The sequence below is a fragment of the Stenella coeruleoalba genome, assembly GCF_951394435.1.
Source record: "Stenella coeruleoalba genome assembly, chromosome: 8".
NCBI classification, from domain to species: Eukaryota; Metazoa; Chordata; class Mammalia; order Artiodactyla; family Delphinidae; genus Stenella; species Stenella coeruleoalba.
The window spans coordinates 9,113,761-9,136,931 of NC_137154.1; the positions used below are offsets into that span (position 1 = coordinate 9,113,761).

General features: G+C 52.5%; 2 protein-coding genes across 4 annotated transcripts; both read left to right on the forward strand.

Moving 5' to 3' along the window:
* The first annotated feature begins 115 nt into the window (after positions 1-115).
* Positions 116-4,736, forward strand: INTS5 (integrator complex subunit 5). Its single transcript, XM_079930389.1, has 2 exons — positions 116-217; positions 1,564-4,736. The coding sequence occupies exons 1-2, from the start codon at positions 138-140 to the stop codon at positions 4,541-4,543; spliced, it is 3,060 nt and encodes a 1,019-aa protein (XP_079786515.1). The 5' UTR covers positions 116-137; the 3' UTR covers positions 4,544-4,736.
* A 193-nt stretch (positions 4,737-4,929) lies between these two features.
* On the forward strand, positions 4,930-21,699 carry GANAB (glucosidase II alpha subunit). Of its 3 annotated transcripts, XM_079929527.1 has the most exons (25): positions 4,930-5,018; positions 8,366-8,470; positions 8,620-8,728; positions 8,979-9,106; positions 12,814-12,993; positions 13,471-13,536; positions 14,347-14,420; positions 14,595-14,678; positions 14,758-14,854; positions 15,108-15,288; positions 15,874-16,027; positions 16,233-16,468; positions 16,551-16,677; positions 16,781-16,860; positions 17,102-17,245; positions 17,343-17,439; positions 17,719-17,820; positions 17,996-18,239; positions 19,330-19,394; positions 19,589-19,665; positions 19,776-19,850; positions 20,028-20,141; positions 20,265-20,377; positions 20,520-20,620; positions 20,738-21,699. In XM_079929527.1, exons 1-25 carry the CDS (start codon positions 4,981-4,983, stop codon positions 20,845-20,847), a joined length of 2,901 nt encoding a protein of 966 aa, XP_079785653.1. In that variant the 5' UTR covers positions 4,930-4,980; the 3' UTR covers positions 20,848-21,699. The 3 variants fall into 3 exon arrangements, with proteins under 3 accessions (XP_079785653.1, XP_079785651.1, XP_079785652.1); XM_079929525.1 differs by lacking the exon at positions 13,471-13,536; XM_079929526.1 differs by lacking the exons at positions 4,930-5,018; positions 13,471-13,536 and adding an exon at positions 5,842-5,892.
* Positions 21,700-23,171: the final 1,472 nt, after the last annotated feature.

A 23,171-nucleotide genomic window follows, 5' to 3' on the forward strand; every position in this document is an offset into this window, starting at 1 on the left:
TGTGTGAGGGTCACGGACGTCGCCGGATTGGTTTTCCTGAGAGGCTTTGTCGCTGGTTCCTTTCGGGTTTCCCGGCAGCGCGCATGCGCCTCCTGCGCTCCGCCGCTCCCGCTTCGGGCTCGGGCTAGGGCTCCGGGATGTCCGCGTTGTGCGACCCTCCCGGGGCCCCAGGGCCTCCCGGGCCTGCCCCGGTCTCCCACGGTCCCGCGCCGCTCAGGTAGTCAGAGCCCCTGGCATCTTTCCCTACCGCGGGGTCCCGCGCCGATAACCAGCCTTCTCGGCGGAAACCCGGATCCCACCTCGAGAACTCGCGTCCGGGTTCTCAGAGATTCCCGGACGGGTCTTCCCAGAACTCAGGGACTGCCTCACTAAAACTCTGGGCTCCAGTGCCCGCACTCCCAAGATCTCGGTACTGCCTACCCCTAAACCCCAATGCCCAGTTACCCCGGATCCTGGCCTTGCTCTTCCAAGAATTGGGAATATCAGAACTCTTGGGAAACCAGGTGCCCTGTCCCTTAGACCCGAGGGAACCCAGGGTCCCCTGACTTCATGGAGACTCCCTGAGCACCCAGGCCCAGAAACCCACAGAATGCTTTCTTCTAGCCTTTCCCTTGCTCTCCAACGGAGACACTCCCCTCACCGTAGAGTGTTTTTTTTGGAGGAACCAGAGATGAATGGCACAGTCAGAGCCTTATCAACCTCTAGAGGATGCTGTCAGAAAATGCAATAAGAGGAAGTAACACTGGCTTCTGAACCTCTAAGACTGAACCCATATGTTTCAGGAGGGGAAGGGTTGAAGGGCATTAGCTTGTCTCTGCCCTGGGGCACCTTGATTGCTGGGGCATACTGAGGGTTCTGGGAAGGTGGTGGCTGTTGATGTGGTGGAGTCCAAGTGGTTGGTGGTTAGGATGCTTGCAGAATATGGGAAGAAGCAGGTTTGGGGAGGGAGAGCTCTTACTAAGGGGCAAATTTGGGCTTAGAATTTTCGTTCCATTAAGAGCAAAATCCAGCGTTCTCGTTTGTATGTAGGGGGGAGTGCAGTAAAGCTAGAAAGGTGTGTTTAAAGCAGATGTTACAGGAACACAAACTATACTTACTCAATTCAACAAATATTTATTGAGTATTTCCCATATTCCAGGCACCCCAGTAGAAGAGGATCCACTGTTGAAAAGCAGAGAACTGTTAACTACCCTCTTGGACTTTATAGTCTGATTACTTACCTTGGTTTCCTTCCCTGTAAAATGGGATCATAATGGTACCTACCTTATTGGGCTGTTATCTGTATTGAAACAATACAAGTAAAGTACTTAAAAGAGAACTTGATGTATTACAAGAGTTATCTAATATTGATACTATTGTTATTTATTAAAAGAAAAATAGCTAGCATTTACTGAGTAACTAGTGTGACCTAGATATGGTGCTTACGTGCTTTATGAATATTATCTTTTGAGGGAGGTACAGTTATCCCTATTCTACATAGAAAGAAACTGAAGCTCACAGAGGGAATGTAACTTGCTCAACAACTCCCAACACTCTAACTCTGCTCCTTTTGCTTCCTTACAGTGCTCAGGAGCTGTCGCAGGAAATCAAGGCCTTTCTGACTGGTGTAGACCCTGTTCTGGGCCACCAACTCTCTGCTCGGGAACATGCTCGCTGTGGCCTTCTTTTGCTCCGCTCTTTGCCACCTGCGCGGGCTGCTGTGCTTGACCACTTGCGAGGTGTCTTTGATGAGAGTGTCCGGGCCCACCTGGCTGCCCTGGATGAAAGCCCTGTGGCTGGTCCACCTCACCTCCGTCCACCGCCACCCTCCCATGTCCCTGCTGGGGGACCTGGTCTAGAGGATGTGGTGCAGGAAGTGCAGCAGGTGCTGTCTGAGTTTATCCGGGCCAACCCGAAGGCGTGGGCGCCTGTGATTAGTGCATGGTCCATTGACCTCATGGGGCAACTGAGCAGCACTTACTCGGGCCAGCACCAGCGTGTGCCCCATGCCACTGGCTCTCTCAACGAATTGCTGCAGCTGTGGATGGGCTGTCGGGCCACACGCACATTAATGGACATCTATGTTCAGTGCCTCTCGGCTCTCATTGGTAGTTGCCCAGATGCTTGCGTGGATGCCTTGCTGGATACCTCTGTCCAGCATTCCCCACACTTCGACTGGGTTGTGGCGCATATTGGCTCCTCTTTTCCCGGCACCATCATCTCCCGAGTTCTCTCCTGTGGCCTTAAGGACTTCTGTGTTCACAGTGGGGCTGGAGGTGGAGCTGGTGGCAGTGGTGGAGGCTCTTCTCAGACCCCCTCTACAGACCCCTTCCCTGGATCTCCTGCCATCCCTGGGGAGAAACGGGTGCCCAAGATTGCCTCAGTTGTAGGCATCCTAGGGCACCTGGCCTCCCGCCATGGAGACAGCATCCGACGGGAGCTCCTGCGAATGTTTCATGACAGTCTGGCAGGGGGCACTGGCGGCCGGAGTGGGGATCCCTCCCTTCAGGCCACAGTTCCCTTCCTCCTGCAGCTGGCAGTCATGTCACCAGCTTTGCTGGGCACAGTCTCTGGAGAGCTGGTGGATTGCCTTAAGCCCCCAGCTGTGCTGAGTCAGCTGCAGCAACACCTGCAGGGATTCCCCCGAGAGGAGCTGGACAACATGCTGAACCTGGCCGTGCACCTGGTGAGCCAGGCCTCTGGGGCAGGTGCCTACCGCCTGTTGCAGTTCCTGGTGGACACAGCCATGCCTGCCTCAGTCATTACCACCCAGGGCCTGGCTGTGCCAGACACCGTGCGTGAGGCCTGTGACCGGCTGATCCAGCTATTGCTGCTGCACCTGCAAAAGCTGGTTCATCACCGGGGAGGGTCTCCTGGGGAAGGAGTGCTGGGCCCCCCCCCGCCCCCCCGCCCTGTGCCCTTTCTAGATGCGCTAAGAAACCACGTTGGAGAGCTGTGTGGAGAGACGTTACGTTTGGAACGAAAACGCTTCCTCTGGCAACACCAGCTCCTTGGCCTGCTCTCTGTTTATACCCGGCCTAGCTGCGGACCTGAGGCCTTGGGCCATCTCCTGAGCCGGGCCCGAAGCCCTGAAGAGTTGAGTCTGGCCACTCAGTTATACGCAGGGCTGGTGGTCAGTCTCTCTGGCCTCCTGCCCCTGGCCTTCCGAAGCTGCCTGGCTAGGGTACATGCAGGGACTTTGCAACCTCCCTTCACGGCTCGGTTCCTGCGTAACTTGGCACTGCTAGTGGGGTGGGAACAGCAGGGTGGTGAGGGCCCTGCAGCCCTAGGGGCCCGGTTTGGGGAGTCGGCCTCAGCTCATCTGTCTGACCTGGCTCCTCTCCTGCTCCATCCTGAGGAGGAAGTAGCCGAAGCCTCTGCCTCCCTCCTGGCCATTTGTCCCTTTCCTCCGGAAGCCCTGTGCCCTTCCCAACTCCTGGGACTGGTGAGAGCTGGAGTGCATCGCTTCTTTGCCTCTCTCAGGCTGCACGGTCCCCCAGGGGTGGCTTCCGCCTCCCAGCTTCTTACCCGCCTCTCCCAGACCTCCCCGGCTGGGCTCAAGGCTGTCCTGCAGCTGCTAGTTGAGGGAGCCTTACATCGGGGCAACACAGAACTGTTTGGTGGGGAAGTGGATGGGGATAATGAGACTCTCTCAGTTGTTTCAGCTCCTTTGGCTTCGGCCTCCCTGTTGGACACAAACCGGCGGCACACTGCAGCTGTGCCGGGCCCTGGAGGGATTTGGTCTGTTTTCCACGCTGGAGTCATCGGCCGTGGCCTAAAGCCACCCAAGTTTGCCCAGTCACGCAATCAGCAAGAAGTGATGTATAACACCCAGAGCCTCCTCAGCCTCCTGGTGCACTGCTGCAGTGCCCCTGGGGGGACTGAATGTGTGGGCTGCTGGGGGGCTCCCACCCTGAGCCCGGAGGCAGCCAAAGCAGTGGCAGTGACCTTGGTGGAGAGTGTGTGTCCCGATGCAGCCGGTGCTGAGCTAGCCTGGCCTCCTGAGGAGCATGCCCGGGCCACCGTGGAGCGGGATCTCCGCATTGGCCGGCGCTTCCGGGAACAGCCTCTGCTCTTTGAGCTGTTAAAGTTGGTAGCAGCTGCTCCCCCAGCCCTGTGCTACTGTTCCGTGTTGCTGCGGGGGCTGCTGGCCGCCCTCTTGGGCCATTGGGAAGCCTCTCGCCACCCTGATACAGCCCACTCCCCCTGGCACCTGGAGGCATCCTGCACCCTGGTGGCTGTCATGGCTGAGGGAAGCCTCCTGCCACCGGCCCTGGGGAATATGCACGAGGTATTTAGCCAACTGGCACCTTTTGAAGTGCGTCTGCTGCTGCTCAGTGTCTGGGGCTTTCTCCGGGAGCACGGGCCCTTGCCCCAGAAGTTCATCTTCCAGTCAGAGCGTGGCCGCTTCATCCGGGACTTCTCCAGGGAGGGTGGGGGTGAAGGTGGAGCCCATCTGGCTGTGCTGCACAGTGTCCTCCACCGCAACATTGACCGCCTGGGCCTTTTCTCTGGCCGTTTCCAGGCACCTTCACCGTCCAATCTCCTTCGGCAGGGGACATAGCCTTTCCATGCTCCAGAAGCCGAGGGAGGTTGAGCCAGGAGAGACAGACAGGGGGCTAAGGTGCTGCAGAAATGTGGAGGTTTCTCTTCTAAGACCTTGGCCTAAAAGAGCGCTGTCACTTTCTTCCTCCCCCACCTTTTTTTCTAAATAAAATTTGCCGAGTTGAGAAAAACAAGAGTCCGGTGCCTCTGTCTGATGTGGAGAGCCGGCAAATTCGGACAGCTCCCGTCTCTGAACAATCCCGCCCCCTCCCTCAAGCCCCGCCCTGGCCCCGCCCCCACCAGCATCTAGAGTACGCTCTCGGCCAATGGGACAGACGCCAGCCTTCAGTGTGGCCCGGCCAATCAGGAAGCCGGAAGGGGCGGGCGCTAAGATACGTGGCTCAACGCGCGCTGGGGGAGGGGAAGCTCCGGGTCAAGGAGCAAACCCGGCACAAGATGGCGGCGGTAGCGGCAGTGGCGGCGCGTAGGAGGCGGTGAGGAGCCCGGATCCCGGGGAACGCGCCCGGGACGCCCCCAGACCCCCAAATCCCGTGTCTCTCCTTCCTGTATGTTCTCCTGAGACTCCGCCACCCCCAGCCTCGTGAGGACTCTTTGTCTCTCTGGAGGCGGCCTCGGGTGCCCCCAGCCTCCTCGCCGCGTCGGGAGGCCCTTGTTTCTGGGGCTCTCCGCTCCGGCCCGGTGGCTCTAGAAGGCCGCAGCCTTGTGTTCTTCTTGGCCTTGGCCGCTCTCAGCCGCCGCCCTCCCCTGGCGGCTTGCGGCGGTTAACGCTGCCGCCTCTTTCCTGCAATGCGCGGGGCCATCGGGGCAGAGGAAGAGATGCGGCCCGGCCTCCGGGAATGCAGCCTGCTGCCCTGCGGCCCCTCAGCCGCGCTGGAAGCACCGCGGCCGGCAGTCTTGCTTCCACTGCCCTTCCCGCCCTCCCCTCAAGAGCCCCGGACCCTGCCCTGCCCTTGTCTTCACGTGGACACCAGCCCTGGCTTGTTTGGTGTCCACGGTCGTTGGGCACGGCTGGGGCAGGATCCCGTAAGTTCACAGTCGACCTGGATGACGTTGCTCAAACACAACAGTGGTTTGTTCTGCATTTATATTACTGAAAAGATGGTTCGAAACAATCATCAGCGCCACAGAGTGTTTACCAGGACCTAACGGATGTATCGGGGTGGGAGAGGCACGTACTGTCGGCAGCGGTGAAAAAAGCGTGGATCGTAAATTTGACTCCAGAAGCCTGTGACCTGAAACAATAAATGAGTGCACCTTTCCTTGCGACTCATTCCTGACCTTGGCTTGTGACCACCTCTTGCCCAGGGGCGTTCAAGGCATTCCTGAGTTCTCAGGGCCTTCCAACAGGTTACATCTGAAAAATCTTTCAGAAATTCTATCCCCATTGGCGTCTCTCCAAACCCATTTTATAGATTGTGCAAGTAGGACTCCAGAGAGTATTTAATTCACTGTACTTCTGATTACTGCTGCTTTGGGCTGGTGGACACGGGGTCAGTTGCTCAGGGTGTCCGCTGCAGTCACTCCTCAGGACCTGGGCCACATGCCTTGCTTTTGAGTTTTCTGGTAGCATTTCTTCTGCTTGTTTTGCTACTGTTTGTTCCTGCTTGACCTATTAAACCACAAAGCCTGGTGTTTTCCTCATCTTTCTGTGTGGCCTGGCTTGCCTTGCACATTCTTCTGGAACTGGAGGGCTTACTGTGTTCTGTGATCTCCTTTCTAGTGATTTTCTTTACCTTTAGCTTTCAAGCAGATACTGAGGATATGCTGGATACAATGTGTTTGTAGGCCCTACTCTTTGGTTACCCTGTTAGCAGGTAGCAAAGTTTTAATGCTGAGGAGAAATGTGTGTTTTTGTTTGTTCTCCCTTATTTGGAACACTTTCTCAGAGTGTGCTCCTAATCAGCCACTGGGAGAGCATGTTTAAACTGCAGATTCCCTGGGACCCGGGAATCTTCATTTAGTAAGCACTGCACGTAACTCTTAACAGACGCTAAAATGTGAGAATCCCTATTTAGGGTTTACTCAGAATGGATGGATATATCCTTAACAAACTAACTTGTTCAGATAAGCCTGTTAGTCCCTTGTCTGTTATTATTTTTTTTTTACATCTTTATTAGAGTATAATTGCTTTACAATGGTGTGTTAGTTTCTGCTTTATAACAAAGTGAATCAGTTATACATATGATCCCATATCTCTTCCCTCTTGGGTCTCCCAAAAATATGGAACGCTTCACGAATTTGCGTGTCATCCTTGCGCAGGGGCCATGCTAATCTTCTCTGTATCATTCTATTTTAGTATATGTGCTGCCGAAGCGAGCACCCTTGTCTGTTATTTGATAGCATGTTGGGGAAGTGACAAGTTTGTGGAAACCCTGGTGATGGTCCTCAGTGAGGCAGGCCCTGCTGGTGGTTAGTGCATGTGCTGTGCATAATGAAGTGCCCGGGCCCTGGAGTTAGGCAGAGCTGAGTTCACCAGTGTCACCTCATACTGGCTGTTAAATCTTGGATGAATTATTGAACCTTTTTTTTTTTTTTTTTTTTGCGGTACGCGGGCCGCTCACTGCTGTGGCCTCTCCCGTTGCGGAGCACAGGCTCCGGACGCACAGGCTCAGCGGCCATGGCTCACGGGCCCAGCCGCTCCGCGGCATGTGGGATCTTCCTGGACAGGGGCACGAGCCCGCGTCCCCTGCATCGGCAGGCGGACTCTCAACCACTGCGCCACCAGGGAAGCCCCAAATTATTGAACCTTTTATGCCTCAGTGCTCCCATCTCGGAAAAATCCCAATCCTACATTCACCAAGAAAACAGTGAAAGAAAGGGAAAAGAGTTATTAGTGTGTATAAAGAATTGGTTCTGAACACTGGTTGCCTATTAGAATTGTTTAGGGGAGTTTAAAATCTGATGCCCAGGTTCCACTTCAGGCCAATTAGATTGAAATCTCAGGGTGAGACCTGGGCATAGACACTACTAAAAACTGCAGGGAGAGTTAAAAACTAGTATAGGGCTTCCCTGGTGGCTCAGTGGTTGGGAGTCTGCCTGCCGATGCGGGGGACACGGGTTTGTGCCCCGGTCCTGGAAGATCGCACATGCCGCGGAGCGGCTGGGCCCGTGAGCCATGGCTGCTGAGCCTGCGCGTCCGGAGCCTGTGCTCCGCAACGGGAGAGGCCACAGCAGTGAGAGGCCCGCGTACCGCAAAAAAAAGAAACACAAAAAAACTAGTATAAGGCGGTTAGCCAGGCCCCCGGGTGCCTATTAGGACTCAACACAGGTTAGCTGTTGTTATTCTTTTCAAGCTTACGTGGTGACAGTGGTGACTTATGTCAAAGATACAGCAGTGGAGATCAGAGGAACAGGATGCCTAGAGTGTTAGGGATGTTAGGACCCTAGGAACCTGTGACCAGCAGGCCAGCTGAGGGTACATCTTGAACTTTTTCACTGTAGGTCCCCCCAGTGTCTTTCCAGTGAAAAGGCATGGCTTACTGTGTTTCTCTGTTCCACACATAAGGTACCACCACTTCCCCTGGGACTGGCTGTTACTGTTCCTTTCCTCTGAGAGGCTGATGTAACCTGAGTCAATACCAGGCCTCTGAAGGCCAAGGATCCTTTGTCCACTTCCTCTGCCTTTTGAAGGAAAGGTGTGCGTGAGCCAGCTCCTCAGGCCTGACACTTAAGCCCTGTCCACTCTGCCGTGTTTTCTGTTTAATGGGACTCTATCTTTCTCCCCTTTTAGGGTTGTGGTGGGAAGAGGCCTTTACCTCAGAAGGTGGGGCCCTTTCTGACCCTGTGCTCATCGTGCCCTCTTTGTCCTTTTCCCCCCTAGGTCTTGGACTGGTTTGGTACTGGCTTGTTTAGGCGTCTGCCTGGGAATTACCCTGGCTGTGGATAGAAGCAACTTTAAGACCTGCGAAGAGAGTTCCTTCTGCAAGTATGATATTTCTGGGAGACAAGAATGGAAAGTAGGGTAATGTGGGAGGTGTCTGTGGCAGATGAGGTAGCCTGGGGCACTGCAGCTGATAGAAGGACTTAGGGGCCTTGGGGAACCCTCCCCCGTTCTCAGTCATTTCACATTGGCAGGAGGCAACGAAGCATACGGCCAGGCCATTCTCCATACCGAGCCTTGCTGGACTCTCTGCAGCTTGGTCCTGATGCCCTCACGGTCCATCTGATCAACGAAGTCACTAAGGTCAGGGGAGAAAAGGAAGAGTCTGGTGGGGGTGGAGAAATGGCTAAGGGGTAATTCGGGAAGGGGAATCCTATAGCCAACATCCTGTGCCATCTAACCTTGGGACTTGTACTTTGTGAGGAATTCAGATTTCAGATCCCTTAGGCAAAGGGCTAGAAGGAGGAGACCCCCTCGGGAGAGAAATGGGTTCAGAGGGCATTTCCTGGTATAGCCCATTCCTTTCTCCAGACCCAGACCTCTGCCTCCACAGGTGTTGCTTGTGCTGGAGCTCCAGGGGCTTCGAAGGAACATGACTCGGATCAGAATTGATGAACTAGAGCCCCGGCGGCCCCGATACCGTGTGCCAGACGTGTTGGTGGCTGATCCCCCCACAGCTGGGTAAGTTTTTCCTGAGGAACATCTCCATCTCCATGGCCCTTTCCCTTCCTAATGAGCCTTTATTTGGCAGCTGACTTTCTCTTCCACATTGGGGTAATAGCTGAATAGCACCCGGCCACTCTCCTCAGCCTTCCCTCATCTGTTCTTCTGTTTCACTTGTTTTCTCAACTGATTGATTGATTGATTGGCCGAGCTGCTCGGCTTGCGGGATCTTAGTTCCCCAGCCAGGGATTGAACCTGCGCACTGTGCAGTGAAAGCACAGGGTCTTAATCACTGGACTGCCAGGGAATTCCCTCACTTGTTTTCTCTTTCACCCTTTATCTTCATTCAGTCAGCAAAGAAATACTGCTTCCTCTTCTGTGCCAGGCCTGGCCTAGGTGCTGGAGATACAAGAGGGAGTCAGCAAGGCCATGGAGCTCGCCTTCCAGGAATACAGTGTCTCTGTGGTTGGTTCCTCCCTTCCCTTCCCTTCCTGTCCTGTCCCCCCGTCTTGTCTCGTCTGTTCTTTTCTTCTCTTTCTTTTTTTCTCTTTTCTCTCTCTTTTTTTTCTCCCCTTCCTTCCTTCCTCCCTTCCTCCCTTCCTTCCCTCTTTCCCTCCTTCCCTTCCTCCCTCCTCAATTTCTCCTCAGATATTCAGGATAGGATTATTCAAATACTCGGGTCATGACACATCGTCGTCATTATTCCACGCATGGCTCTCTGTTAAGTATTTAACTTAGAAAATAACATGATAAACCCTTCACCTAACCCAAACATATACATCTCACTGTCCTGTACCCGACTCCTTCGGAGATGATTGTTATTCTGAAGTTTATTATTCCCTTGTTTTTTTGTTCTCACAGTTATATCGTGGGTACGTATATACATATACACACTTTCGTACATTTGCCTAAGCAATAAATTATGTGATTTTGTTTTTGAGCTTTATAGGGAAAGTATCTTAGTGAATGTGGTCTTTTGGGATTTCCTTTTTTCACTTAACTGGATTTAACTTTGTTGCATGTAGCTCCAGAAACTCATTTTTACTGCTGTATAATGTTATGTTATATGAATATATCCCGATTTACTTCTCCATTTCTGTGTTGATGGGCATTTGGGTTGTTTCCAGTGTTGGCGTGAACATTCTTGTCCATGTCTCCTGTCTCCCTGTGCAGGAGTTTCTCTTTGGTGTATAGCTAAGAGAAGAACTGCAGAGTTGTAGAATATGGACATCATCAACTTTCCAAGATAAAGCCAAAGTGGCTTACCAATTTACACTTCCACCAGCAATATATAAGAGGCTTATTGAACTGCATCTTCTCCAGCCCTTGGAACTATTGGACTTAATTTTTGTCAGTGGAATGGCTGTAGGATGATACCATGTGGTGGTCTTGGCTTGCTTGTCTTTCCCAGTTTATTACTGATATTGAGCATGTCTTCATGTATTTATCTGTCATTCTGTTCTGTGAAATGGAAGTTCACTGCTCTGCTCATTTTCCTTTTATGTTGTTTGTCATCACTGATTTGTGGAAATTCATTAGTCTTGATACCAGTTCTTTATTACTTACATGTATTGCAGTTATCTTTTCCCAGATTGTAGCTTATCTTTTTACTTTTCTAAAGGTGCCTTGAAAAAAGAAGATTTTTTAATTTTATTTTTTAAAAAATTTTATTTATTTATTTTTGGCTGCATTGGGTCTTTTGTTGCTGCGTGCAGGCTACTCTTCATTGCAGTGTGCGGGCTTCTCTTTGCGGAGCACAAGCTCTAGGTGCGCAGGCTCAGTAGTTGTGGCTCGAGGGCTTAGTTGCTCCGCGGCCTGTGGGATCTTCCCAGACCAAGGATCGAACCTGTGTCCCCTGCACTGGCAGGCGGATTCTTAACCACTGCGCCACCAGGGAAGTCCCAACGATTTTTTAATTTTAGAATAGTTTTAGATTTATAGGAAAGTTTCAAGAATATTACGAGAGTTCCTGTATACCCTGTACTCTTGTTTTCCCCTGTTAACATTATTGTGATATATTTGTCATACATAATGAATTGATATCATTATTGTTAACTAAAGTTCATATTTTTTTTTCTTTTTTCATTCCTTTTTTTAAAGTGTTTTTATTGTTTATTTTTTTGTGGTACGCGGGCCTCTCACTGTTGTGGCCTCTCCCGTTGCGGAGCACAGGCTCCGGACGCGCAGGCTCAGCGGCCATGGCTTATGGGCCTAGCCACTCCGTGGCATGTGGGATCTTCCTGGACCGGAGCACGAACCCGCGTCCCCTGCATCAGCAGGTGGACTCTCAACCACTGCGCCATCAGGGAAGCCCTATTTTTTTTTTAAATTTTATTTATTTATTTATTTTGGCTGTGTTGGGTCTTCATTGCTGCGTGCGGGCTTTCTCTAGTTGCGGCGAGCAGGGGCTGCTCTTCATTGTGGTGCACAGGCTTCTCATTGCGGTGGCTCCTCTTGTTGCGGAGCACGGGCTCTAGGTGCGTGGACTTCAGTAGTTGTGGTGCTCTGGCTCAATAGTTGTGGTGCACGAGCTTAGCTGCTCCAAGGCATGTGAGATCTTCCCAGACCGGGGATCAAACCCGTGTCCCCTGTGTTGGCAGGCGGATTCTTAACCACTGCGCCACCATTTCATTTATTTTTAATTGAAGTGTAGTTGATGTACAATATTACATAAGTTATAGGTGTACAATATAGTGATTCACAATTTTTAAAGGTCGTACTCCATTAATAACTATTATAAAATATTAGCTACACTCCTTGTGTTGTACGATATATCCTTGTAGCTTAAAGTCCATATTTTTTTCAGATTTCCTTAGTTTTTTTGTTATTTGTTTATTTACTTATGGCTGCATTGGGTCTTCGTTGCTGCGTGCAGGCTTTCTCTAGTTGCGGCAAGCGGGCTTCTCATTGCAGTGGCTTCTTCTGTTGCGGAGCATGGGCTTTAGGCGCGTGGGCTTCAGTAGTTGTGGTGCACGGGCTTATTTGCCCCGCAGCATGTGGGATCTTCCCGGACCAGGGATTGAATCCAAGTCCCCTGCATTGGCAGGTGGATTCTTAACCACCACGCCACCAGGGAAGTCCCAGATTTCCTTAGTTTTTACCTAATGTCCTTCTTCTGCTTCACGATCCAATCCAGGATACTGTTTTATATTTAGTTGTCATGTCTCCTGAGGCTCCTCTAGACTGGGACAGTTCCTCAGACTTTTCTTGTTTTTGATTACCCTTAACGTATCTTTCAATAAATAGAAATTCTGAATTTTGTTGTCAGGTAGATAAGTCTCTTACCTTTTGGTGTTAGTGTTTTCTAAGTTGTGTTTAAATAATCCTTATCTACCTCAGAGTCAGAAAATATTTTTTTATATTTTCTTCTAAAGGTTTTACTCTAAAATTTTAAGTCATAATCTGTCGGGAGTTGATACTTGTATCTGGTATGAGGTAGGAGTGTGATACCATTTCTTTTCTATACAGAAAATGTGTTTTTCCGCTCTGTTATTGAATAGTCCTCCAGACCTCACTGAACTGCCATGCCATCTGTTACATTTCAACATTCTAAGATGCTTGGGTCTGTTTCCAGGCTCTTTATTTGATTCCTTTGGTCAACTTATCTGTCCCTGTACTGTTACCACACTGCCTGTATAGCTCTTAGCAGGTCCCCCGTCTTCTAAGTGTCATGACTGCTCCTGGCACTTTGCACTTCCTTATATCCCTTTTGATCTTTTTCCCAGGCTTTCTGTCTCTGGCCGGGATGCCAACAGCGTAGAGCTAACCATGGCTGAGGGGCCCTATAAAATCATCTTGACGGCACAGCCATTCCGCCTCGACCTACTGGAGGACCGCAGCCTTCTGCTCAGTGTCAATGCCCGAGGACTTTTAAATTTTGAGCACCAGAGGGCTCCCAGGGTCTCGTGAGTACAGGGATCAGGAGTGAAGGGGACCTAGTGTGAAGGAACCTAGGGGTGTCGTAGGATCTGGCACTGGGTCCCTGGGAGGAAGACAGGGTGGTAGTAGAGCCAGGTCGGGGCTGGGGGCTGGGCGAAGCTGACCATCAGGGAGGGTAGGAAGCAGACCTGGGTTGAAGTTTTCTCCATTTCCTGTACAGACCAGGAGGCAGTCACTTTTGTCCATGAGCTGTACCCTGGGCACCTCCTCCCTCAGAGGCCTGCCTGGGTCTGCCTTTCCCTCTTCCCCCTCTCACACCATCACACTTCCCAGATTTATTTTCTTCCTTTTTTTTGTTTTGTTTTGTTTTGTTTTTTGTTTTTAATTTCTTCCCCCACCCCATCTCTGGAAGTTTGTCGACTGAAACTCACTTTTATGTTTCTGTTTTTGTGTTGGTTTTGTGCCTCCTTTTCCCCTTTCCTACCCATCTCCTCCTGCCCCAGTTTCTCGGATAAAGTTAGTCTCACGCTCGGTAGCATTTGGGATAAGATCAAGAACCTTTTCTCTAGGTAAATCCATGACCACTGGTACTGTATCTGTTCCTCTGCCCTTACCCCCCCTTCACTCTGGCCCCCAGGGAAGGTGCCCCAGACCCTTCCATACCCTGTCCTTCACTCACCTCTTTTTCCCCAGCTATATGGTCTCTGGTTCCCGTTCCCCATTCCCTTGGCTAGGAGCCCCCTGGGAGAAGGAAGATGAAATGTTGGATATCCTTGAGGAATGTAGGGAGCTTCTTGCTTTGCCAGGGGGTGGAGAGATGCTGCCTGTTGCTGGGGTTCCTGCCTCTCAGCTGGCTTGCACTGAGGCTCTGGGCAGAGCTGCTTGCCAGCTGCCCTTGAAAGCATCCTTTGGCAGAATCTCTTGTTTGAGTCCCTGTGTAGAGGCTTGACCATGGTTATGACTCACTTGCCTTTGCAAAACCCTGTGTCACGCCAAGAGGCTGAGGCCCAGTGAGGGAAGTTGGGGCCAGAGTCTCTTGGTAGAGGCAGCAGGGCTAGGACTGGCATTCCGAACCCAGGCCCTTGAACCTGTCTGCCTGTCTCTTCTGGAACGCTGGCAGAGGCTGATGGTTTGGGCCTGTGTTTGGAAGGCACCCCTTGGTGGCATTTACTTCTCATTTCCCTTTCTCATTTCTCTCCCTGTCCTTTGCACACTTATCTGCTCACTGGGGGTCCCTTTCCAAGCTTTAACATTCAGTCCCTTCCTCCAGTGCCTTCGTTCCTTTGGACCCTTGGCTCTCTATTCCCTCACCCCTCCTTCCACTAGCCCCTCGTCCCTGCCCCCTCTGGATTGGAGCAGACAGCTCTCCTACCTTCCAGGCAAGGATCAAAAGACCCAGCTGAGGGCGATGGGGCCCAGCCCGAGGAAACACCTGGGGATGGTGACAAGGCAAGTTGGTGGGGGTGGGTGGTTGGAGCACAGGGCTGGCTGGGAGGTTGGAGGGGAAAGGCCCACAAGAAATTTGAGCTTAGTCTTGCCATCGCGGATGGGATTTAGAAAATGGGCAAGGGAAGAGAGAGGACCTGGTGTGTGATTGAGTAGTGGTCTGCTTTCTTCTTCCAGCCAGATGAGACCCAGGGGAAGGCAGAGCACGATGAGCCAGGAGCCTGGGAAGAGACATTTAAAACTCACACTGACAGCAAGCCCTTTGGTGAGGGGCTGGGGGAGCCTTGGGCAAGAGGACAGAGAGTCCTTGCCAAGCAGAAGCTCATCTTTTGCTTTTCTTCCAGGCCCCACGTCTGTGAGTTTGGACTTCTCTCTGCCAGGCATGGAGCATGTGTATGGGATCCCCGAGCATGCAGACAACCTGAGGCTGAAAGTCACTGAGTGAGTCCTACAGTGACATCAGGATATGGGGGGAGGGAAGGGGGCAGAGGCCAGGGCTGTGGGAGATGTGCACACAGATTAGACACTCCAGACGAGCGTGGCTCACTTCCTGTGCCAGAGAACCTTGGGCCATCAGAAAATGCTGCTTTGAGAAAGGGCAGAGGGGCCAGTTTTTATCCCTCATCTGTGTCTGTGGGGCTGGGGCTGTGCATGCCATGGCCCGGGGCCAGTCTGTCTGTCTGCCTGCCTGCAGGGGTGGGGAGCCGTATCGCCTCTACAATTTGGACGTGTTCCAGTATGAGCTGTACAACCGCATGGCCCTATATGGGTCTGTGCCCGTGCTCCTAGCACACAGCCCTCATCGGGACCTGGGCATCTTCTGGCTCAACGCCGCAGAGACCTGGGTTGACATATCCTCCAACACTGCAGGCAAGGTGAGCGCACAGGCGTGGGGAGCAGTAAGGGAGGGAATCGTCAGGCCTTGAGACAGATGGGTTTGTTAGGGGCATTTGCTTTGAAGAGGCTGGTAGAGTGGCCTATTTGGATACCTGTTTGGGGACTGGATGAGAGACAGGCCCTGGGCCTTCTGGGCAGCATATGAGTTCCCCAGACACTCCCAGAAGACACAGACTCATGGGGAAGGTATTTCCTTTTCTGCATTTATTAATACATTTGTTATTGAGTATGCGTTAGGAGCTTCAGACCCTTTTCTAGGTGCTGGGGATATATTGCTCACTGAGTTAGGAAAGGAGGAAGACAGATTAAACAGGTAACAGAGGGAAGATGAGTTCAGTGGTGGTAAGTTCTAAGAAAGAAATGCAGTGGTCATGTGATGGGGATGGGCGGTGCTGCTTATGATGGGGCCCAGGGAAGCCTCACTGAGGAGGTGACGTTTAATCTCAGCCCGAAGTGACTCAAGGAGCCAGCTGTGTGAGGACTCTGAGGAAAACACTGCTGCTTTGTCTTTGGGTTGGGAAGCAAGAGGGTGGTGTCAGACCTCTCTCTGGTCCCCTCTGCAGACCCTGTTTGGGAAGATGCTGGACTACCTGCAGGGCTCTGGGGAGACCCCACAGACAGATGTTCGCTGGATATCGGAGAGTGGCATCATTGATGTCTTCCTGCTACTTGGGCCGTCTGTCTTTGATGTCTTCCGGCAGTACGCTAGTCTCACAGGTACGCAGTGTCCCTACTCTGTCAGCCTGCAGCCTCCCTTTCTGGTCCTTGGCTTCTTGAGGGATGACTGCATTTTCAGAAATCCTGTGCCTTGGCCTATTCTCTAGCCCGGTGCCCTTTCATCTCCCTCAATTTCTGGGCATCCCCATTGGCCCCAGGTTGAGCCTGACCCCATTGTGACACCCATCCCTCACTGAACCTGCAGGGACCCAGGTTTTGCCCCCGCTCTTCTCCCTCGGCTACCACCAGAGCCGCTGGAACTATCGGGATGAGGCTGACGTTCTGGAAGTCGATCAGGGCTTCGATGATCACAACCTGCCTTGCGATGTCATCTGGCTGGACATTGAGCATGCTGATGGCAAGCGGTATTTCACCTGGGACCCCAGCCGTTTCCCCCAGCCCCTCACCATGCTTGAGCATTTGGCCTCCAAGAGGCGGAAGGTAAGAGGGCCGCAGCCATGGTTGGTTTTCTCAGGCATGATAGCCCTGGAGAACTCTCACTACCCGTGTTCCGTGCCCCCAGCTGGTGGCCATCGTGGACCCCCACATCAAGGTGGACTCTGGCTACCGCGTACATGAAGAGTTGCAGAACCTGGGTCTGTACGTTAAAACCCGGGATGGCTCTGACTACGAAGGCTGGTGCTGGCCAGGTAGGTGGGCCCGGAATTAAAGGAGGCTATTGGGAGGCCAGGGAGCTAGAGTGGAGGCTATTTTACCCCTCAGGGGTTGAAAGCCATCCTTGATTTCTTCTAGGCGCAGCCGGTTACCCTGATTTCACCAATCCCAAGATGAGGGCCTGGTGGGCTAACATGTTTCGCTTTGACAATTATGAGGTATGGCAGCCCCTCCCCGACCTGCCTCTGTCTTTCCCACTCTGCCTCTTGGAATCAGTCATTCTCTGCCTGCTATCCCTGCTATGGTTGGTTGCTCATAAGATATCGGGGCCTTGATGATCCTGGGGGGGGCCCTGAGAAACGCATCTTTCTGGATTCCTAGGAGCTCTCTGCTCAGACACTGTTTTGTCTTCTCCCTCCCCTCTGTCGTCTGTCCCCATTCTCTGCCTTGTGTTCTCAGGGCTCATCTCCCAACCTCTATGTCTGGAATGACATGAATGAACCGTCCGTGTTCAATGGTCCTGAGGTCACCATGCTCAAGGATGCCCAGCATTATGGGGGTTGGGAGCACCGAGACGTGCATAACATCTATGGCTTCTACGTGGTAAGGGACTGAGAGAGGAGAGACCAAGGACCGAGAACTTGCACCGATGACAGCTGGCTTTTGCTCCTCACTACCCTTCTTTCCTGTTCCCACGCAGCACATGGCGACTGCTGACGGGCTGGTGCTGCGCTCCGGGGGCATAGAACGCCCCTTTGTCCTGAGCAGGGCTTTCTTTGCTGGCTCCCAGCGCTTTGGTAAGATTTGGAGAATAAAGCTGTGGCAGAGGGACCTGGGCCTGGTTCTTGGAGAAGTCTGTCCATCCTCTGAGAGTTACGTATTTCCTTCCAGCTGTTCACTAAAAGCGAGGCAGGGAGTGGGAGGGCCAGTCCGTGTTGAAGTGCTCTTGTGAACTCCGCCGTCTTCAGCAGGACTCTGGGGGCCCCAGAGGAGATGTGGCAGGTTAGAGAGGTCAGCTGTATAAAAGGCTGAGCCCCTTCACTGTTTGCAAGTTCCCTCCCTCTTTTCTTCCTCAGGAGCCGTGTGGACAGGCGACAATGCTGCCGAATGGGACCATTTGAAGATCTCTATTCCTATGTGTCTCAGCTTGGGGCTGGTGGGACTTTCCTTCTGTGGAGGTGAGAGGGGGAGGAACTTGGAGCCTTGCTTTGGCGGGAGAGGGGCAAGGTAGAGGGCATAAAACCTAGGCCTGTGCAGAGAACTGACAGTCCACGATGGGGCCTTGGGGGGCTCCTTAGGCAGCAGCCCTCCCTCACCCTCTTTTCCAACCGGTTTCCTCCCTCCCCTCTCTAGCGGATGTGGGCGGCTTCTTCAAAAATCCAGAGCCAGAGCTGCTTGTGCGCTGGTACCAGATGGGTGCCTACCAGCCGTTCTTCCGGGCACATGCCCACTTGGACACTGGTCGGCGAGAGCCGTGGTTGTTACCGTCTCAGTACCATGACATAATCCGAGACGCCTTGGGTCAGCGATACTCCCTACTGCCCTTCTGGTATACCCTCTTCTATCAGGCCCATCGTGAAGGGATTCCTATCATGAGGTGAGGCATTCAGTTGAGTCTGTGTAGAATGGACTGAGATGGCTGGGAGACTGGGTTCCATCTCTGGGCCTCTTTCTTCATTTATGAGGGCCTTGTAAAGGAGGGAAATCTGACTGCAAGGTCAAGAGTAAGAAGAGACCAGTGGGGAGATGAAGAGCAGTGAACGTTACTGAGTGCTTATGACATGCTAGGCATTACTCATCACTATCCCCAGAGCCAGAAACAAGTCAGACAAGTGTCGTACCCTTGTGGAACTTACATTCTTGGGAGGAAGACAGAGAGACATGTAAACAAATATGGAAATAGGAAAACTGCCAAAACTGACAAGGTTTTTGAAAAAAATAGAACAGGGTAACGGAGTTAAGTTCCACAAACAGGCCACGTAGGGCTTCCCTGGTGGCGCAGTGGTTGAGAGTCCGCCTGCCGATGCAGGGGACACGGGTTCGTGCCCCGGTCCGGGAAGATCCCACATGCTGCGGAGCAGCTGGGCCCGTGAGCCATGGCCGCTGAGCCTGCGCGTCCAGAGCCTGTGCTCCTCAACGGGAGAGGCCACAGCAGTGAGAAGCCTACGTACCGCAAAAAAAACAAAAAACAGGCCACGTAAAGATGAGCCCTGACTGATGAGTAAGACAGGCTTTTGTGACGCAGAGGAAGAATGTTCCAAGCAGGGGAGACTGCAAGTGCAAAAATTATGAAATGGAAATGAGTTTGTTATGTTCCAGGAGTAGGAACAAACCAGTGTGTCTCAGGGGTAAAGAACCAGAGGGAGAGGTAGATGAGGTGGAGTGGAAAATTCAACCTGAACTAGAGGGCTTTTCAGGCCAGGATAATGAAGTGGCCGCTGGGAGGTAGCTGTGCAGAGCAGTTTCCAGAGGGAGCAGGGTGGGAGGAGGCAGGGAGACACGTTAGGAAGTTAAATGTCTAGACCAAGGTTAGAGTGCATAGCTGAGTCCTTAAGCCTGCTGGGCTGTCTGGCTGCCAGCTCGCGGGTCTTTCCCCTGTGCTCTTCTTTTTGCCAGTGCCTGGGGTAGCATCTTTGACTTCTGCCAAACAGCAAGTGTCTTCCTTTCTTGTCCTGCTTCCTTCCTAGGCCCCTGTGGGTTCATTATCCTCAGGATGTGACCACCTTCAGTATAGATGATCAGTTCCTGCTTGGTGAGAAACAAGGGGGACAGTTAGTGGTGGGTTGGGATAGGGCTGAGAGGAAGCAAGCACTGTGATAGATACGTCTGTGGATGTGCAGGGAGGGAGGAGTGAACGAGGCCAGGGGTGCAAGGGGGTGGGTGCTCTAGGGCTCCCTCTTTGGGAACTGATCTCCCCAATTCAGAGTTGATTCTGCTGTGTCTTAGGGGATGCATTGCTGGTTCACCCTGTATCAGACTCTGAGGCTCATGGCGTGCAGGTCTATCTTCCTGGCCAAGGGGAGGTGAGTTAAGGAAGGGTGTGGTGGGGAAAGGTGGTGGAGGTCAGAGAGGGTAAATAGAGTGGGGGGTCCTCCGTGCAGTGAGTGACCGAGTGTATCTTCTGCACCCACAGGTGTGGTATGACGTTCATAGCTACCAGAAGCATCATGGTCCCCAGACCCTGTATCTGCCTGTAACTCTAAGCAGTGTGAGTATGCCTGGCCCAGCTGCCAGCTCCATCTGCCTGTAGGTTTCCAGAAGGGGAGAGAGTGTATACTTTGGAGTCCAGTTCCTAAGGGGACGCAGATATACACAAGCAAAAGATATTGCAGGGCCCAGGGTTGAACAACAGGGCTACTTCATCCCAGCACTGCTCTTGCCCTAGATCCCTGTGTTCCAGCGTGGAGGGACAATTGTGCCCCGATGGATGCGAGTGCGGCGTTCTTCAGACTGCATGAAGGATGACCCCATCACTCTTTTCGTTGCACTCAGCCTCCAGGTGAGCGCATAAGCAGGGAGCCTCCTCAACCATCTGCCTACCTTCCTAGGATTCAGTCCCCTGGGGATGTGCCCCTCACTCCCTCTTGGGCTCAGGCTCTCGCCTACCCCACTTCCTGCTCAGGGTACGGCCCAAGGAGAGCTCTTTCTAGATGATGGGCACACGTTCAACTATCAGACTCGCCATGAGTTCCTGCTGCGTCGATTCTCATTCTCTGGCAACACCCTTGTCTCCAGGTAAGGAGGTACCCTTTCTTCCTTGGCAGCCTCTGGGATGCTTACAGCTCACTGTGCTCTTACATCATGGCCTTGCTCTGCTCTCCTCCTCTCTGCTCTGACAGTTTTTTTTCTGATGGGTATCCATTTTTGCTTCCTCCAGCTCAGCAGACCCCAAAGGCCACTTTGAGACACCAATTTGGATTGAGCGGGTGGTGATAATAGGGGCTGGAAAGCCAGCAACCGTGGTACTCCAGACAAAAGGTGAGTGATCTGGCCCCCAGGTGGGGAAAGAGAAGAAGCAGGGCAGGGTTGGGGACCCCCTGTGTATAGGAAAGTAGTTGCTATTGACTCTGGCACTCTTTCTCTTTCCTCCACCAGGATCTCCTGAAAGCCGCCTGTCCTTCCAGCATGACCCTGAGACCTCTGTGTTGATCCTGCGCAAGCCTGGCGTCAGTGTGGTATCCGACTGGAGTATTCACCTGCGATAACCCAAGGGATGTTGGGGTGGGGTGTGATGGTCTTGATAGTTACTCTTCCTTCTGCCCTGGAGTTTGACCTTCCCCAGACTTCACCTTTCTTATCTCAAGATCTACATTCTGCCAACATCTGGGCAGGATGAGAGGGCTTTCCCTGGGCTCTGAATTCATTTTGTGATCTCCTGACCTCTCCCACCCCATTGACACCACATCTCCCTTCATCCCCAAATATTCTGTTGCTCTGACTGGAGCACATTCACCTGTGAAGACCTGGGGACCACAGGGCCCTTGCTTTCCCTTCTCTTTTCTTTCTTCTGGGGGCCCTGAATCTCCTCCATACCCTCTCTGTTCATGTCTCTTGTGTGTTGATGCCATTTCTTGGAAGAAGATGAGGGCAGTGAGCTTTAGGGCTCCTTTTCTCCTTCCCCTTTCCTCCCCACCAAACTGTTCTCCCTCCTTTTTATTTCTTCCTCCTGGCTCTTCTCTATCAGGCCTCTCTGTTTTATGCCCCATTGATGCACAGGGTCCACCCCTTACCCTGATAAGGGATGAATGGATCAAAGGAGTGAGGTTGCTGGAAAACATCCTCTTCCCTGGCATCCCAGCCTTTCCTCTCCCTGCTTCTATCTAGAGCAGCTGCGGTTCTGACAGGGGCAGTTCTACCTCCCCTGTCCCTTGGGGGAAAGAAGTTTCCACTCCTTAAGAGGGGATGAGCGAGACTTCTTTTGCCTCCTAAAATTTTGTCCCCTTGAGGGGCATTCCAGATGGAGAAATCAGTTGCGGTTTCATCGAATCATGGTCACCTGTATTTATTGCTGGGGGAAGGCTGAGGGTGGGGGAGATGATCATGTGCGCTCAGGGTTGGCCCAGGGCCCTGGGTGGGGGGTGGGGGAGGACTAACTGGGGACGATGGGGAATGTTTGTGGGAATTTTTTTTACTTCCTTTTGGCCCCCAGCTGTGACAGGTTTTGATAAAAGGAGAAACAATAAAGAGAGAAACCATAAATAACTGTTGGCGTCTGGATTCCAGTTCTGGCCTGAACCACAGACCCCTAAAAGCCCGAGGACCTGACATTTTCATTTAGCTTCAGCATAAGCCTCATTGGTTGAGCAAAATGAGTGAGTGCAAGCCTCCTTCAGCTTGCTTGATGCCAATTTTTTTTTAATTTATTTTTGGCTGCATTGGGTCCTCGTTGCTGCACGCGGGCTTTCTCTAGTTGCAGCGAGTGGGGGCTACTCTTCGTTGTGGTGCGCGGGCTTCTCATTGTGGTGACTTCTCTTTGTGGCGGAGCATGGGCTCTAGGCGCATGGACTTCAGTAGTTGTGGTACGTGGGCTCTGTAGTTGTGGCTCGCAGGCTCTAGAGCGCAGGCTCAGTAGTTGCGCATGGGCTTAGTTGCTCCGTGGCATGTGGGATCTTCCCGGACCAGGGCTGGAACCCATGTCCCCTGCATTGGCAGGCGGATTCTTTTTTTTTTTTTTTTTTGTGGTACACAGGCCTGTCGCTGTTGTGGCCTCTCCCGTTGTGGAGCACAGGCTCCAGACGCGCAGGCTCAGCGGCCATGGCCCACGGGCCCAGCCACTCCGCGGCACATGAGATCTTCCTGGACCGGGGCACGAACCTGTGTCCCCTGCATCAGCAGGCGGACTCTCAACCACTGCACCACCAGGGAAGCCCCTGGCAGGCGGACTCTTAACCACTGCGCCACAAGGAAGTCCCTGATGCAAGTATTTTCATAGAGGAGCCCAGCAAGGTCATCAGATTTTGGTAGGCCTAGTTAATAGTGGTGACCAGAGCTAATGGGGTCCGTCTTGAATAGAAATAGCTATATGTCAGATGTTCTCATACTAAAGACTGCTTCTCTTTAGCTAGCAGCATTTTTAAAAATTTCCCATTGTTTTAGTGACAGGAAATAGTTTCCTCCATTTTGTAGACTGACCACAAGTCTTAGAGATTATTTTAACAAGAAACTAGGTTTTGTTTGGAAAAATTACTGCTCAGGATGGTTTATGCCTGTGAGGAGTTAGGGGTTGTGTTTCTGGAATTCCTCAGCTCAAGAAATATTTCCAGGGGCTTCCTGGGTGGTGCAGTGGTTAAGAATCCGCCTGCCAATGCAGGGGATATGGGTTCGAGCCCTGGTCTGGGAAGATCCCACATGCCGCGGAGCAGCTAAGCCCGTGAGCCACAACTACTGAGCCTGCACTCTAGAGCCTGTGAGCCACAACTACTGAGCCCACGTGCCACAACTACTGAAGCCCACGTGCCTAGAGCCCATGCTCCACAACGAGAGAAGCCACTGCAATGAGAAGCCCACGCGCCGCAATGAAGAGTAGCCC